The sequence below is a fragment of the Danio rerio genome, chromosome 10 (assembly GCF_052040795.2).
Source record: "Danio rerio strain M-AB ecotype USA chromosome 10, GRCz13ab, whole genome shotgun sequence".
Classification (NCBI taxonomy): Eukaryota; Metazoa; Chordata; class Actinopteri; order Cypriniformes; family Danionidae; genus Danio; species Danio rerio.
In genome coordinates, this window is record NC_141030.1 from 8,603,404 (window position 1) to 8,621,657 (window position 18,254).

At 33.7% G+C, this 18,254-nt stretch overlaps 3 protein-coding genes across 11 annotated transcripts in view; all 3 read right to left on the reverse strand.

Annotated features, from left to right (window-relative positions):
* plpp1a (phospholipid phosphatase 1a) overlaps window positions 1-8,192 on the reverse strand; it is a 30,590-nt gene extending 22,398 nt beyond the window's left edge. For 2 of the 4 annotated variants that reach the window (XM_087270172.1, XM_087270174.1), the window contains exons 1-2: window positions 7,772-8,192; window positions 1,839-1,993 (exon numbers count right to left, since the gene is read on the reverse strand). In XM_087270172.1, coding sequence (XP_087126298.1) covers window positions 1,839-1,993; window positions 7,772-7,829 — 213 coding nt within the window. In that variant the 5' untranslated portion in view covers window positions 7,830-8,192. The remainder of the gene's footprint in view (window positions 1-1,838; window positions 1,994-7,771) is intronic. The other 2 variants (XM_087270175.1, XM_087270173.1) reach the window with 1 other exon arrangement.
* Window positions 1-18,254, reverse strand: part of LOC147841961 (uncharacterized) — a 280,011-nt gene that overhangs the window by 160,066 nt on the left and 101,691 nt on the right. The window lies entirely within an intron of this gene.
* csgalnact1a (chondroitin sulfate N-acetylgalactosaminyltransferase 1a) overlaps window positions 10,028-18,254 on the reverse strand; it is a 91,683-nt gene continuing 83,456 nt past the window's right edge. The window contains exons 7-9 of one of the 5 annotated variants that reach the window (XR_015500763.1): window positions 17,948-18,029; window positions 12,122-12,488; window positions 10,028-11,830 (exon numbers count right to left, since the gene is read on the reverse strand). Coding sequence is in view for 3 of the 5 variants with exons in the window: in XM_087270127.1 (XP_087126253.1) it covers window positions 12,199-12,488; window positions 17,948-18,029 (372 nt within the window). In the remaining 2 variants the exon portion in view is untranslated. Of the gene's footprint in view, window positions 11,932-12,100; window positions 12,489-17,947; window positions 18,030-18,254 lie in introns of all 5 variants that reach the window. The other 4 variants (XR_015500762.1, XM_087270128.1, XM_087270127.1 and 1 more) reach the window with 4 other exon arrangements.

Sequence of the window (18,254 nt, forward strand, 5' to 3'; positions counted from 1 at the left end):
AATTCTACTGTTTGTAACTTTGATAACAAATTATTTTATTGAATTGTACACTCTCAGAAATAAAGGTACGAGAGCTGTCACTGGGATGGTACTTTTTCCAAACATTTGTACTTAAAGGGTCCATATTGGTACCTCAAAAACCTAAATTTGTACCTAAAAATTAAGAGGTACACTTTTGTACTTTTTAGGTATTAATATGGACTCTTTAAGTACAAATATATACCTTTCAAAAAGCACCACCCCAGTGACAGCTCTCATATCTTTAATTCTGACAGTGTACAATGAAGACTACGCTGTTATTTTACATTTAATTAGTCCATTTTGTACCCGAATTCTGTTAAACTCCCCAGAAAACATGGTTTATTTCACTTTTTATTGTTCGATCCATTGTAATTATCTATGCTTTTAATTTATTTATTTTATTTTATGCATGATTTACTCCCCTATGGAATCAAGACAATCAATCTAAATGAATGATTTTTTTTATAAATAGGGCTATGCAAGCTATCTGGTGAAACTGTATATATATATATATATATATATATATATATATATATATATATATATATATATATATATATATATATATATATATAAATATAAATATATATATATATATATATATATATATATAAAATATAATTATATATAAATATATATATATATATATAAAATATAAATATATATAAATATAAATATATATATATATATATATATATATATATATATATATATATATATATATATATATATATATATATATATATATATATATATATATATATATATCACAGGAAAACCAAGTGAAGTTTTGCAAACTAATTTTGAGAGGAGCACGTAATATGATTGATCGTGGCTGGTCTCTCATCCGTAATCATTAGTAAGCCAATCGGATTAATCCAAACTTACTATAAATAGTCCATCTAGTGTACTCACTTATCTTCCTTTTTTGAACAATCCCCCCTTCCAGCCCATCTCCTCTTTTCCTCCGTTACCAGGGGAAGCTCCCAAGAACTACCTGATCTCGTACTCCCTTACATGCTCATCGACCAGCTGGGAGCCTTGGGCTCAATTATCTCCAAGCTCAGGGTTCTTTCCCAGGACAGCATGCCAAACATGCTAATATTAATTTAAATCTAAGTGCAAACTCTTGAAATAATATCACAATGTCATATTTTATGCATATAATGTATGAATGCGAGTAAATAAAGAACTAAGCGAAATGAAGTCTGCTAATAATATGAAGTGTTTTTCCTACTAACTACTAAATTTAATCAAGTTATTTAAAGCCTCATTTAAAATGGTGGCTTTTTTCACATAGTCTATGACGTGCTGGACATTTAATGTGGGACGGAAACCTCTGAAGTTTCATTCGAGTAAGTAAATGATGATTTTTCATGACTATCTCCTTCAGTGTCACATTGCTTTGCTATGATAAAAGAACCATGAAAAATAAAGGATTATTTTTTTATTTGACTAATGCTAAAGTGTACCTTTTAACTCCGAGTTAACTCAGGCAGCACTTCCAGCATAGACAACATATGACAGCGGTCTTGTAAAGTTAGACCTCTCAATGCAATCACACAAATGACTTGAGCAGCTGCCTTCAGGCCAACCAATAAAGCTCCATTAATATGGCCCTCTGCACCTGTTCACTTGTCAAATGTCATGTTGAAACAGCTGCTGTCTGATGTCCCCTTGACTGTTTGCTCATTTAAAACAAAGGGCCTGTAAATCCAATATCCCATTAAACTCAATTTAAACATCAAAACAAGTTCGAGTGAGAAGGGAAGACACTGAGCATGTCTGGTGTACATATCTATCTGGAATTTACTTACACTACATATGGGAAGTGTGAAGCCCACTGTGTAGAGCACAGTGGAGGTGACGGTGCTGCTGTGGAAAGGGTAGCGGATGCTTTCATCATTACAGAAAAAGCCCCGCTGATACGGTTTGATTTTACCCAGGTTAAACGCTGCAAGCGGGAGGTCAGCTGTAGGTGAAGAAGGGTTAACAATAGGTTAACAGATTGATAAAGGGCCTACTAACCAATCAAATGCAAGGGCTGTTTCCCAGTGTCGATGTGATTGGCTGATGCCACCTGAGAGACAAGGATTTCATGACGGATGTGGGTTTATTATAAGAAGATGGCAGAAATGTCACCTGACCAGGTGGTGCCGTAGACTTTAACTATCTGTTCAGTTAAGTGACGCGTGTAAAGCAATGTGTGCCCTAACAGTTTTACAAGAGGTTAATTATGTAAGAGTATCCGGGATATAAGAAATAAATACCTTGTTTCAAAACATGTCAGGTTCTTTAATGTCTCAGACCTGTCCTAATGACGAGATTGTACCTTTAAAAAGAGTTCATGCCCTCATAAACTCATAATTAAAATGTGTAAGCTGGGAATTTTCTGAGGGCAATGACTTGTGCTGAGTGATCCTGTAGATTCATTTATTGTAGGAGTTGAAAATGGCTTCTGAGTCTGATGATTTGATCATCCCAAAATAGAACTCTACATTATTTTATTCTGAAATTATGGTAATTAGAACATGTGTAAACACATAATCATATGGTAAGGATTGGAGTAACAAAAATCAAATATTAATAAATAAATGAATAAATAAAACTAATAATTAATAATAGTAAATAAAAAAATAACCCTCCACAAAAAATTACATTCTTAAAGCATTTTTTTTTTTTTTACAAATATCATTCATTTTGAAAATATCATAAACATACATATTTCGAAAACATGAATGCACTGAATATGACATGAACGACATGACTTATGTAAAATGGGGCATGGCAATATTACATTTCTAACATTTCAAAAGTATTGTAGTAATATTTAAATGTATTGTAGTATATTTTGTGCCGTTTAAATATATCATTAATCATCAATCATAATCTTTTTAGGGGCATCACATGACATTCTGTAATCTAGCTTATTACTTTTTCCAAAACTATATGAGTTTTTCAATTCTGCCATTTCCTATTTATTTATGGTCATGCCATCAGACTGCTTTGGCTTTTACAATTTGGAATGGAATATTACTGGACTTTTTACAAGTTATAAACTGTTTTTTCCTCATCATTTAAAAAAAAAAACTTTGTGAAGTGAAGATAACAAATGTTTTTTTTAATGTAATTATGTTTCTTCTATAATTCAGTAATAAAAGGTTTTAACCTTTTAAAAAATCATTTAAGTTATTCATTCATTCATTTTCTTGTCGGCTTAGTCCCTTTATTAATCAAGGGTCGCCACAGCGGAATGAACCGCCAACTTATCCAGCTCGTTTTTAAACAGCGGTTACCCTTCCAGCCACAACCCATCTCTGGGAAGCATCCACACACACTCATTCACACACACTCATACACTACAGACAATTTAGCCTACCCAATTCATCTGTACCACATGTTTTTGGACTGTGGGAGAAACCTACCTACTGCGCCACTGCGTCACCCCTCATTTAAGTTATACAAATTTAAATATTTCAGTCAGATTAAGGTTAACTAATATTGACCCAACACTAATCGATTAAGTTAACTTAACACTTTTAACAAATTTATGTGGATTGAACATAAACAAATTAAGTTGTCCCAATGAAATCTCAAGAATTGTGTTGTTTCAGCTCATTTTAATCAAGTAGTTTGAACAAGCAAAAAAAATATTTAATTTTTAAAGTTAATTTGATTCAACTAAAACATTTTTACAGTGAATGAGCAGTCTAGTAAAAATACATTTCTAATAAAACATCTTTTTAATCAGCATTTCATCCTCCAACCTCCAAATGCACTGTATAAATAAATCAAAGAAATCACAGCTACATTCAACTCATTTAAAATGAGCTGAAACAACACAATTTTTTTTTTTTGGCACAACTTAATTATTTTAGGCTCAATCCACTTACATTTCTAAAAACTAATAAGTTAACTCAATTCCTTTATGTTGTCCCAACATAAATCGATTGTGTGGAACCCAGCATTTTTACAGTGTAAAACACTTATTTACCAACATAAACCCTTTCTGCTAGTTTCTCCGTGCTCATTCCAGACACTCTATTATTGTCACATACGGCCTTTAAATTTTCAGCTGACATGAATGTGTATTTATCCCTTCCGTTCTGCGCTAATTCGACTTGACGGTCTAAAGTCTAACATGAGAGCTTACATGTAAACTTTGAATCCTCTATAGCCTCAGCCTATTGTTGCTGCAGTTGCAAGGCACTGTGGGAAAACGACACAAGCCCTCATTCATTCAGCCTGAGGCTTCTCTCGCAGTTAAAGACTATGGATCTGTTAGTGACACTAAGAGCATGTGACAAACGCACATGTATAGATAAAGCTGTCTGGGGGAAGAGCTGAATCGAGGTAAAACTAAACAGTTTTGTGCTTCAATAAAGGCTCAATAGAAGGCAAAGCAACTGGAAAAGTCTTTCGTGTTGCTTCTGTGAATTCTCATAGCTCTAGTTTAGGTGGTATGTAAATATGCATTTGTAAATGGAAAACTCACATGGGTGTGAGCTTCCTTTGAATATAAAGGGGTGTTTACGTGACGTCGTTTAACCACTGAAAACATTTTACGCATTTCTGCGGGTTATTTAAATAACAACGACGACAGCTTTTTTTTTTTTTTGTTTGTTTTTGTGGATTGAAGTAATTGTAGGGTGCTTTAACAATGATGTTGCCTGTACGCAAAATTTGCCAAGAATGTAAAGGAATAAAGTTTCCATGTTTAGTACTTTGGTGTTAAATAAACCTTGCTAAAAAACATGGCACCCTTTTGTTGTTTTATGCAACTAAATACCAACTTTTAATCTTAAATTTATCCACAATAGTCACATCGCAGAATATGCAATGTTGAGTTAGAATTATAGTTGACCAGAAACCATAGGCTTGAACCACAATAGAGTGAAAGTTTGTCGTTTGTATGCGTTTTTAAGGACTTATGTGCGCATTTTGAGATAGTTCAAAGCATTCAGACACACAAAAATGTATCGTTTGTAACTAATAAAAGTTCATTGTATGGGATTATTTAAATGATGAAGACTATGGAGTGTTATTATACATTTAATTATTTAATTAATTGACATGAATGCTGTTAGACTCTCTAGAAACCCACGGAGCACTGTTCATTTCACTTAATCTTTGCTCCAATGTGTTTATTTATGAATGTAGTTTGTTTATTTTTTGTATATAAGCAAAAGTTTTCACCAAAATACGAAAACCGTTTCTGGGGTTTTTGATTAAGCAAGTATTTTACAGTACTTAAAAAATACTCAAAAATGCATCTGTCAATGTTTTCAAACTATCCTATTTGATTTAAGTCACACAAGTGGCAATTTCACATCCGTCACATCCATAACAGAAAGATGTCACATCCATAATGATACTTTTTCCTCATCAATGTGAAAATATGAAATAAAATAAAATCAATCATTTTTGTTTTATAGAGAGTTAACTTGTGTCCTTTTGATTATTATTGTTTCTTTTGGGTTGTGCAGTTTAAATCACTGAATTTCTACAAAGTATGGTGTATGCTGCAACTCCCCGGACTTTTTTCATCGCATCAATATTTACCATTTATTTACCTCATTTAAAGTACAAAACATGTTTACAGACTGATATTTTTCTGGTCCTATAACTCTGTAGTCTGTTGTTCTGGAAAATATAAACAAAAGTTTCAAGATGATGTTAACATATGCTTTCTCTGTGAATTTGTGTGTTGAGTTTTTACTGCAAATGTCACATCCATAACTCTGGAATTGCTCATATGATAAATTATATAAATATATATTTATATAAAATAATATAAAGAAGACCTATACATCATTCACTCCCCTACAAAATCATCCTGATCAATAGAAAGACATGACTTTCCAAATAAGAGTTAAATGATCTGGTGAAATTGTATTCATACTGTAATAAATATCACAGAGAAAACAATATATATTGTAATTTCCGATTATTCCAATATCAGGCTGCCCTGATATACATGTACTCACACACACACACACACACACACACACACACACACACACACACACACACACACACACACACACACACACACACACACACACACACACACACACACACACACACACACACACACACACACACACACTTTCTATCATTACAATCAGTTTCATTGAGTATCTTTAGTTTTTGTATGGACCCTTATGATGTAGAGCAATTTGACAGAATTGTTGCCAAAATGTTCAAAAATTTAAAAAAAAAAACATACTTTGTTTTACTATTCTGTCATGTAAACATCAAAATGACCAACATTTGTGTTAAACAGTCAGGTGGTCAATACTATTACTGTAAACATTCAGTTTTGTGATATTATAGCTCATCTTACTTGCTTATCCTACTAACACAATGCAAAAATTCAGCTGAAATGATTCCTCCGTCTATCAAAGGACAAGAACAAACAGATCTTATATGAAAGTGACTCAGATAGCTACTTTACGGGAAGTCTGTTTGTGTAAAAACATTTTAAAACGTTCCCCGGTGCATGGAAAAATCCCAAAATAAACACAGATCAAAATTTCCATCATATGATCAGTAAGACTGAGCAGCCTATTGGGGAGCAAGCAAGTTTTACTGAGCACATGATTTTAATGACTGGAGTCTTTTGTGATTATCTGGATTTCAAAATTATTTTACAGCAACAATTATATTGCATGATAACGAAAACCAAGGCTTGTTATCACGCTGAAAAGTTGAAATGTATTCTCAGGCAGATTTCTATAAATGACCACAAACAAGCTGGGAACAAATGTTATAAAATTCATCCAGTCGATTATAACATTTGATAGTCAAAACAACTGAATCGATGAAATCTTTCCGCTTCTATATCTATGAAAACAAATTAAGAGAACACTTAAAGATTCTGTTTCTGTGAATTTACTGGACATAAGGCAAGGATTAGAGTAAATTATTAATATTTGTTTAAATCTATAAAGGTCTGATGACATTTCCCCCACATTTAAGATAACAACATTGCCATTCTGAGTTTTTTTTTAGTCTTTTCAGCAGAAGAGAATGTGTCGGAATAACAAATGTTTCATTTAGTTTTGATAGAAAATCAGATGTATTCTAACAAAAAACTACGTTCTTAAAACTTCTGCAGTTAAAACATTGGTATTGTGATATGAAGAATAAAAACATGTCTGAAAACAGTAACTTTTGTTGCATTCATGCAATTTTTCGCACAATTTCTTACATTTTAAATTAGGAGAATATTACAGAATGAAACAAATGACATTTTAGGCAACTCAACACAATGCAGAGAAACGAATGATAAAGAGGTCTCTCAATTTCACTCTAGACCTATATAGGCTACACTGTCATGATGTGTCAAATATATTACAGTCGAATTCATGGTCTGCAAGTTTTCTCGTGTTATTTATAAAAAATGATCATTAGCGTTTCACGTGTTTTCATGAGTCATGTTATGCCCAAGAAGATCTGCATAATGGAACGCCCAGTATATACGGAAACGTTCATATGATGTAAGTAGACTACAGTACATTTTGCACTATGACGCACATTATTGGGTGTAGTTCATGGTTATTATGGCAGTGCAATTGTCATTTTGAATTCCATGCAAAAAATAGCGTTCATGGCAACATCTACACACGCCTTTATGGGCACATATTCATGCGTAAAAATGTTATAATTGGTTGTCACAGTGCTGTAAGACAAATACAGAGAAACAAACAAGGACTACTTAAGTTTTTATATATAAAACAATGCTTACCCAGTATTAGGCACGCGATGTCAAGCAATATAAAAGGGATTCCTCTGGTTTCAAACATCTTATCAGTGTCCTTCCGTGCGTCACTTTTGAAATTAAAGGCTTTTTTTAAGGCGTCCTTGGTGTCTTCTCTGTAAAAAGACTGACTGTAAACACTTCTAGCGGTTTAGTTATAGAGAAATGAGCTGCAGGGGCGCGCACTAACGCGAGTCTAAGCGCGCTTAATAACATTGACCGCGTAATGGCGACTAATAATCAGCCGGATAGCAGAAAGAACGGGCTGTTGGGTCGTAGTTCCTTGGATATGATGACCATTTCAGCGCATGAGGTTAAGAATAAGTGATGACGAGCCGGTGTGCGGTGTTTCTGGCGACGGGATTAAAAGGAGTAGGGTGTCTTGTGGCTCCACACCTCCGGAGCTTCTGCTCCTGCTATCTTGACGGAAAACAGCTGACGCGGATTGCAACCAATCACATCTCTCGATTACTCGATGACCACGCCCTTAGGATAGGCCTTCGCCCACGAATATTAGCTGTCAAATGTAAAAAAAGATCGACCTATATGTCAGTAGAGTAACATTGTTTTTTTGTGTGTGTATAATGATGTATGACCATCATTTTTTAAACGTGATTCACTGTAGACATCCACTAAAATGTCATTGTTACAAGTTGTATGCCAAAAAATTGTGTTTAGTGCAAGAATGATATGATGACAGTGAAGCCTTAATATAGGCCTACTAATAAAAATATCATAATTTTAGATGAGTAAGTACGGATAAATGATTTGTAGCCTAAAGGTCAGAAATAAATAAAATGATTAAAGCAGGGATGCCCAAACTTTTTGTTATAAAGGACCAAAAACCATTGAGAGCCATATGGGCCCTTGAAATATATCAAGCTGTATAACAAAGTTACCGTGGATAATGCCCTCATTTAATTCAAAATAATAATAAAAGAAAACATGACATTAATCAGATTAAGTAATGCATTATATATATATATATATATATATATATATATATATATATATATATATATATATATATATATATATATATATATATATATATATATATATATATTTACACTTTATAATTAACCTTTTATAATTAAAACAGGAATTTCACTTAACACAATGAAGTTTAATGCCAAATTTACAACATATAATTTAAGCATTTAATCGAAGTTAGTTTTTTTGTAGCTTAAAATAAAACCAACTAATGAAAGGTTATTTTAAATTAGAAATGTCAATGTATATTAATGGTATTAACTCCAACCATCTCCAAAATTCTCCCTCTCTTCTCTGATGGGATGGATAGATGGGCTATCTATCTATCTATCTATCTATCTATCTATCTATCTATCTATCTATCTATCTATCTATCTATCTATCTATCTATCTATCTATCTATCTATCTATCTATCTATCTATCATGTTAATTATATATACACTTATTATAAACCATTAGTCTTTATTCTGTTTCGCACCTTCATCACCCTCTAGTTATCAGCCATTGATAATAATAATAACTTATATTAATAAATGTCTTTAATACTAGGAAAAGAAGAACATATAAATAAGACCTAGTGAGCGTTCTGTTTTAAAATGTCAATTAAAACAAATAATGTAGTCATATTATGATAAATAAAAAAAGATTGAAAGAAATTATTTTTCTTTAAAAAATATTTTTGTAGAAAAATTGTAGACACTCAAACGACACTAAAAACACTAATTTAAACCATGTAGTGATGTTTCTTTATTTTTAAACAAAGACAAAATGGCACTAATTGGTGCTAATTGGTGCAACAATATTAGTGGTGCAATGTTTTAAAAAAAAGTGCAGAAAACACCAAATAATGAGCTCATAACGCTGCCAGAGTGCCTAAAGTTAAAAATGTGTCAGATTTTTGGTACCAGATGAAGAACTGTTGTCTATTACTCGATTGATTTGATTTAGATAGCGTTTCTGCAATGCTCTCAATTTTTTATTTTCATATTTTTTATTTTCATATTTATTTTTATTTTTTTTATTTTGTTTTGTTAGTCGTTTCTCTTTCTACAGTTAAATGTCGCCTGTATTTTCCTTCTTGTTGTATCTCTCATATTTATCTCATGATTGTGGCTGTATATTTACATTCATGAATAATAATAAAAAAAGTGCCTAAAGTTATAACGATGCAGTGCTGCCATCTAGAGGTGAAGTCTGGACAACATTTCCATTCAAATGATTGTGTAGTAAATAAAGAAGAAAATCAGTGACGCTTTTTATTTGGTTTATTTTGCTTAAGGGAAAAAAATCAAAATATATATTTTTTTTATATTTACAATATACCAAAGTGAATTCTCCCCAAATAACAAATAAAAAAGAAAGCAGACATAAAAGAACAAGCTTTGGAGATGAAAAAGTTCCCAATAAATATTTTTAAATTATCTCCAGCTCTTAACCTGTCTGTCAGACCTGTGTTCTGCACGATTTAATTAGTAAATCTAAAGGTTCAGCAAGTGTCATTTTAAGGTATTCATCAAAACATGAAAATTAGCTCTTGTAAATACAGTCTCACTGTTTCACTTTATAAAACCAAAGCCTGCACAGATTAGCCTACTTTATTTAGGCTACCTGTATGTAAGACTCTCAAAATGGCAGCCAATATTGAGTTGTATTTGAATAATAAGCACCAGAGTTTCAGCAAAATAATCTTGATTGGATACATCTTTGATAGCCTGGGGATGACAGCAGATTTTCATATTTTTGAAGTGAACTAGCTCTTCATAGGCTACTGTTATTTTTCTGGTCTACTCTTCGAGGGCAAAAGTAGTCAGTTGTACAACATCAATTAAATAAAGGGCTGTTGTTATCACAACTCACATTTAGGATTTGATTTCCAATCATTAAACGAACTATAAATTTACATTCGAGTATAAAACGAAGTTTAAAACTGTCGGGTTTAGTTTTAACAATCGACACCACAAGATGGCGACACACCATTAAGAAACCAACGGTAGCTTAAAAATAAATCGCAGTTCGTTGAACCACTCGTCATATAAACTGTCTAAATACATGCATTAAGGCTCTTAATCAATGATTCACACGTCACAACTTATGTACTTACATTATAAGGCGTTTTCTTCCATTCTTAAAAAAAACTCAAAATGTAATTTGTAGTAGGCTATAGCTACACAATGATTTTCCATCATTGTAACCCACTGCTCATTTGAGTGCATTACAGACTCATGATGTGATGCATCTGGATAATACTACTGTAGATCTTTTTGTAACACTCTAAAGAGACTTGAATGTCCTCTGTGTTCACCCACGCTTCACTATCTTGTCTTTAGGGAATGTCTGTCTCCTGCTTTTCTCCTGTGGTGTCTGTTGGTTATCTCAGGGTTTGGCTTAGCATATGTGTGTGTGCGTCAGATTTAAAACCAGCTCTTCATTGAAGGCAAATCTGTAAAATTCCTTTTCTTCCTCTTTTATGCCTAAGGAAAATCCTTTTTTTTTTTCTGTCGACATCTGTTTGCGCTGTTGTTTCAAACCAAAATACTTTCATTTTTCTGTAGAACACAAAAGAAGAATTTTTGAAGAATGCATACGTAGGTTGCTCTTTTTTCAGTACGATTTTGAATTCCAAAATGCAGCAAAAGTAAAATAAAAACATCATAAAACCAGCAAAAATTGTAAATCAATTCTTAAAAAATTTTGGGATATGAACTCAAACTTTGAAATTTCACTAGTTGAAATTATTAATATGAAAAGAGATATAATTAATGTAACAAATTAATATTTTACTAATAAAAATCACAGTTTTTCTGATTAACAATTTAAAAATTTATATAAAACACTTTTATGACGATTTTATGCCATTTTGCGTTCTTTCTGAAGCTTCACTCGCTACTTAATCTAGTAACAATGGAAAAGAACAGCCAGAACATTCACAGAATATCAAACACAAAAGTGCAAGTTAATGAGGACAGAACACTTGATTCAAGGGTGCTACATTTCCAGAAGTCCCCACTGAAAAACCCAGCTTAAACCAGCCTAGGCTGGTTGGCTGGTTTTAGCTGGTTGACCAGGCTGGTTTTAGAGGGGTTTTGGCCATTTCCAAGCTGGTTTCCAGCCATTTCCAGCCTGGTCTTAGCTGGTCAGGGTGGAAGATGACCAGCTAAAACCAGCTTGACCAGCCTAGCCAGGCTGGGAGCCCAGCCAAAACCAGCTATGTCCAGCTTAAACCAGGCTGGTCAAGCTGGTTTTAGCTGGATTTAGCTGGTCATTTTCCAGCCTGACCAGCTAAGACCAGGCTGGAAATGGCTGGAAACCAGCCTGGAAATGGCCAAAACCCCTCTAAAACCAGCCTGGTCGACCAGCTAAAACCAGCCAACCAGCCTAGGCTGGTTTAAGCTGGATTTTACAGCAGAAGTGGTAGCGTCCATCAAGCTTTTTTGGCACCGCTTCGCTGTTTCTGTTTCCGGAGGTGCGCCTCAATTTCGTGCCGGAAGAGCAACATCCCCAGCTGGCCGTGCGAGGCCTCGTTCATGGCTTTGGACTGCATGCACATCTTGTACTGATCCGGAGGCAGTTCATCAGCGCAGCGCTTCTCATGCCACAGGTGGAAGAGGCCGCGGGACGGGGCCCGAACCACCAGCAGATTACTGTGAAGATACTTTCTGTAGAGGTGCACATCCTCACCGCCCCAGCCTTTAATGTCCACATCAAAACCACCTGGAAGAAGAGGAGACCATCAGAACAAGGAATGAGAGACATCATCAAACATCAGGGGCCCTTAAAGTCATAGTTACCCCCAAAATGAAAATGTACTGACTCTTTGCATAAATGTCATGTAATTGTTGATAAAAGCCTTTGAAATGTATGAAATGCTTGTAATTATATTTCAGTACATCACATAAACAACTGAAACAAAGATCTAAAAGCAGTTTAGCAGCAAACTTTGTGAAAACTAATATTTGTGTCACTCAAAACTTTTGGCCACGACTGTATTCAGGGTTTGAACATACTGTAAGGGTGAGTAATAATAGAATTTTTATTCTTGGATGAATTTCTTTTAAGTTTTAATCAATAACATGTTTTACCTGTAAAAAAAAAAAAAATCATTTATGTATTCGAATAACCTACTTTGAAAGAGTTTTACTGTGAAATTCATATAACTATCAGACTCTGTTAAAGAGTTATAGTAATCTGTCATCATTTAAAGGTGTAGATATGCTGTCTGATGAAAATGTTTTATCTTAGCTGAGCTGAATTATATAACTAAGATGAATTCAGTCCTGTGATGATACATGTTTCTCAAACTGTGTATGGTATTGTTGTTCTAGTTTAGTCTACCATGTATTCTTGTATGTCAAAAACCAAAAATGAAATTGTGTTTTCGTGTTTTATTACTCTGACAGCTATGTATGTGTTTTGCTGCTGTTGTGTTGCTGGTTGAACTGACAACCAATGTAGCCTGAGATTTGTTGTTAGTAAAATGTATTTTTAATTTTGATTAAATATGATATTCTTCCATCTTGTCTGTTTTGCTTAAGTTTTTGAATTACCAATGTTTGGTATTATGCTTAATGTTTTAATAATATGCAGTAGTAGTAGTAATAATAATAATAATAATAGTAGTGTTTTTTATCAACACTTAATGTGTTAAAATGACACATTTGAGTGTTAAATTAAGTGACACAAACTGTGTCTTAAAATAGTTTACACATCTGCTGTGTTAAATTCAACACAACATGTGCAGTCCCTGAGCACACTCCACACATGTGTTAAAATTTTACACAAAATGTGTCATTTTTAACACATCACTTTTTGCAGTGTACCAACTCAACTTGTTCATTCTTCAAATTTTCTCATCTTTAAAAACCCAATTTACTCTTTCTCAGCTTGTTCCAAATTTGTTTAAGATTCCTTTTTTTACTGTTGGAACAACACAATAACATATTTTGAAAAATGTTGAAAACCGGTAGCCATTGACTTCCATATTATTATTTTTTCCTACTATGAAAGTCAATAGCCCCATTCAAACAGACAGAACAGGTATGTATGTGTGAACAGGCACTTCTTAAAAATTACAAGTAAATTCGTTCCAGCAATTTTTTGCAAAGAGAAGTTGTAACATTACCGGTAATTTGCCAGAATGCTGTGCTGTGTAAACGCAAAGGGAAGATTGCCGGAAAGAGCGCATTCATGTCTAGAACGAGCTGACGTGAGATGCTTACTCCAACCAATCAGAACATTCAGACGCATTCACATCTGTTCTGTTTATGAAAAAAAAACCTTTTGAATATTTTTAGGACATTGCTAGATGTTAGTCAGATAATGTTTCTATGTTTCATCTTTATGCCCACTGTGGAAAAAATTATCAATAAAATGCTTATGATAAACTGCTGTTTGTTTACCTTCAAGCTCTGCTTCAGTTGCTTGACGCATGCGCACGTGAAGCAGCCGGTGAGGACCAGCACACACACATTATGTACCATCAACCATTAACCCTCAACAAAAGCCCAACCCCTTCTATGTTTACAAATACAAGCACAGCCGTTTAGAGCTTATTTCTGGGTAATGATGTCAGAATTTACCAGTGTTTTGGAACGGAATGTAAAAGTTTCGGAACAGCGCTTTTTTGAATTTACCGTTGAAGTCATTCTGGTAATTTTCCAGATATTTACTGGTGTCACTGTGTGAAAGGGGCTAATGGCTATTGGTTTCCAACAGTCTTCAAAATATCTCTGTCCTTCGTAGTGTTCAGTTGAAAAAAAGAAAGAAACTGAAACCGATCTGGAACAAGTTGATGGAGAGTAAATGAATTTGATCTGAATTTTAATGATCTGAAAATATGATTTTTTTTTAAATGACATTTCATTCAAAAAGAAATATTGTCCCCATTTACCCCATCACATATTTTTACAGAACTGTTTAATTTTATTTTATTCTTATGGAAGAAGAGGATATTCTGAAGAAAGGTTTCACTCATAAAGGTGTTGGTTCCCTTTCAGTTGATAATTACAGTTTTTGACCATTCAGTACAGGGGAAGTCAATCGGAACCAAAACCTTTTCAATAATTCAGAACACCCACTTTCATGTTCCACAGAAAAAAGAAACTCATACATGTTTGAAATGACATGAGAGTCAATAAATGATGACAGATTTACTATTTTGGCTGAACTTTGCCATTAAAGTCCTCATGAAATCATATTACAGTTTTTTAGATGTTAGTATCAGTATGTTGGTCTTAAGGATATATATAGGTTAGTGTACTCTAAAAGAGTGACAAAATTCACATAAATAAGATATAAACAAACTTTTCACTTCTGCCTAAAATGGATCAACATGTTTTTGATCATGTTTCAAATCTTCTGACCAATCAAATGCTGCTCTATGGTATCTGATATGTCCCGCCCTCTTCAAGATGCTACTGCCATATGTACTTGAGCTCAACCACTCTCACTGGCAAAGCTGTGAAAAAAAACAAAATGCTATTGGTAGTTTTTTCAAAAGGGGGGAGGAGCTACTCTATCCTCCTGAGACCCCGCCCATTGACTTGTGTCCTCTGTAGTGGACATTGTGTTTTCATGAATTTTCTTTGAATTTTTTGAGCTACTCTGTCAAGTCATGTTGTACTGTTCAGATGACACCCTGGGCTTTCTAGAGGTATGTCATTTAATTGGCTGGCATGCTAAAAAACACTTCTTACACTGCATCCAAAATGGCCGACATACAAAAAAGCAAAAAAAAAAAAATGTATGGGAAGGAGAAAATTAAGCTTTTTAAGCAAATTTTTACTATTATTATTACATAGATATTTGCTAATTAAAGTGTCATGAACAATACATTCAGCTTTCAAAGCTGTTAACTTGTTTGTGTTTCAAAATATCATCTTTTTTTTTTAAATGTCCACTATAGTGGACACCAGGACCATCTTAGGGTGCTTTCACACCTACACTTTTGTTTCGGAACGTATCTCGTTTGCCCAGTTAGCACGGTTCGTTTGGCATATGTGAACAGGGCAATCGCGCTCTGTTCCCAAAGTAATCGCTCCGAGATTGATTGAATGAGGTGGTCTCGGCTCGATTGAAACGAACCCTGGAGAAGTTCGATTGCAGTGAGAAAGCGATCCGATCCGAGCGCGGTTATATCACAGTGTTTTATGAATATGTAATAGGCTTACGGCTATATGAAGAGAGAATTATGAGTAGGGCGGGAAGTTTCGCGAGTCTCCGGATGCCCGCAAACGAGTGATGATCTCCCGGTAATCTCGCGTCTCCCTCCCGGTCCTCAAATAGGCATCGTCGCGCACCCTTCTCACCCCTCCCCACCGCATCTTACCTCAGACACGTCGCGCGCGCGCACCCTGTCAATCACCACCAAACCACCACCTCTCCTGACAGTTTAGCGGGATGCTGCAAAATAAACCCTGACACTCTGACCAATGGGAGGAGAGTTTACTCGCACATGACTTGTTTTAGCTCTTTTGGTCTGTTTAGAAACTTTGCAGTGTGAAAGCGAACCGCTCCAAGAGCAAAGAGCAACAATGTAACAATTGTAATCTCTGTTTCGGAACAACTGAATCGATTCACAGATGTGAAAGCACCCTTAATGTAATTCATGACTGCATGTTGTAGGGGGCAGAACTAAAGCAGAGAGTATTCTTTATAAAATAGTTGTGACAATTAGAGAATTAGAGACAATTAGAGAATGACAATCCGTTTTAAATCGCTTTAATGTTAAAATTGTTTTGGATTAACATCGCTTCTCTTTTTTTTTTTGAGTTCGTCTCGCTTTCAGACAAAACTGCTCCAAAAATTTCAAAACAAAAGGAAAAAATGGCTTTAGTTTAGTTTTCGTTACATTAATATTGGATTAATATCCCTTTACAGCCATTTCCTGTACAGTTTTGTTGTCTGAGTGGCGGTCGTTTCGAACTAAAATGGTCCTGTGGTCCACTACAGCAGACATGCTGTAACATTAAAATTAAAAACAAAATATAAAAACTCTAAATTGTATAATTGTTTAACCCAAAGGATGTAGGAAATCACAAAAAAAAAAAAAAAGAAAAAAGAAAAAAAAATTGGGGTCTCAGGAGGCTATACCCTGTCTTCATGTCTCAGTTGAATTACGTCACACAAAGCACTTCATTTGATTTTAAGAATGTTTTGTGAATCTAAAACTAGACAGAGGAACCATATCTTATTTACAAAAGCACATTCAAACCATGTTATGGCTAATGTGGCCAGCAGCAACATTAATGCATCTGTATTGAACTGAAGAAAAAGGAAACATCGAATAAACACTTTGTTTAGACACATAAACTGTTGTTGTTAAAGGGAAATGTGGACTTCCCTCGAGACAAACTGCTTTGTTGGTCATTTCCTTAATACTTCTGTTTTGTTGTAATTGTTGATCGTCTGTTTCTTTTTCACTTGTTTCAGGTCATTATTAATATTTATCCTTGTTATTTTTATATAAATATTATATGACCTTTATTCACAAGGATATTGTAACATTGGTCAGAAAAATGTTTTATACTCTTTCAACATTAATAATAATGGTAAATGCATAAAAATGAGCACATTATACTGACTTCTGAAGTATTATTTAACACGGAGGATTGGTGTAATGATGCTGAAAATTCATGTTTGTATGACAAAATAAATAACATTTAAAAATACATATGAATATAAAATAAAAAATAATATAAATATTATAATAATATTAATGTATATGAATCTAAAATATATGAAAATACAAAACAATCACTTTAATTTGTAATATGTTTCAGAAAAATATTATAATGCTACTGTATTTACTGTAGTTAATGAAATATATGCAACCCGAGGACAGCATAAAAGACTTCAGAAACTTGAAATATAATAATAATAATGATGATGATGATAATAATAATGATAATATTAATTTGCAGTTCATTCTATTTACTCCTACATACTGTAATGAATCTGTGCTTAATGTTACAGAACGACCTTTATCGTGATATTTTAATCTGGTTACGAATCCAGTTCTAGACAGATGAGCAACTTTGTCCTACATTTCTGAAATAATGCTCCTAACAGCTGCCCCTCATTTCCGTCAATGTGACTGGCCATTTAAATAAACATAAATGAACTTACTTCATGTAAATGTATGTCAACAGCTGCTAGAGAGGATATCTGTTTACCTATATTGATGAAATCAGATCGGTATTGGCAGGTCATTCCAAAGCCAAAGTCCCTCCAAAAGCCTGTGTCTTTCTTAATGATCTGTAAAAGAGTCACAAAACAAAACTGAACACTCTTATAAACTCTTTTCAGGTTGTTTAATGTCTGCTATCCCAAATATTACTCAATCATGAAATATATATATCTACATATATCTATAATATGATAATAATATAACACATAAAATTACATAAAAAATATAATATTACACATATAAAATATATTAATATGCAACACATATAATAACACAAGATATCGTATTATACT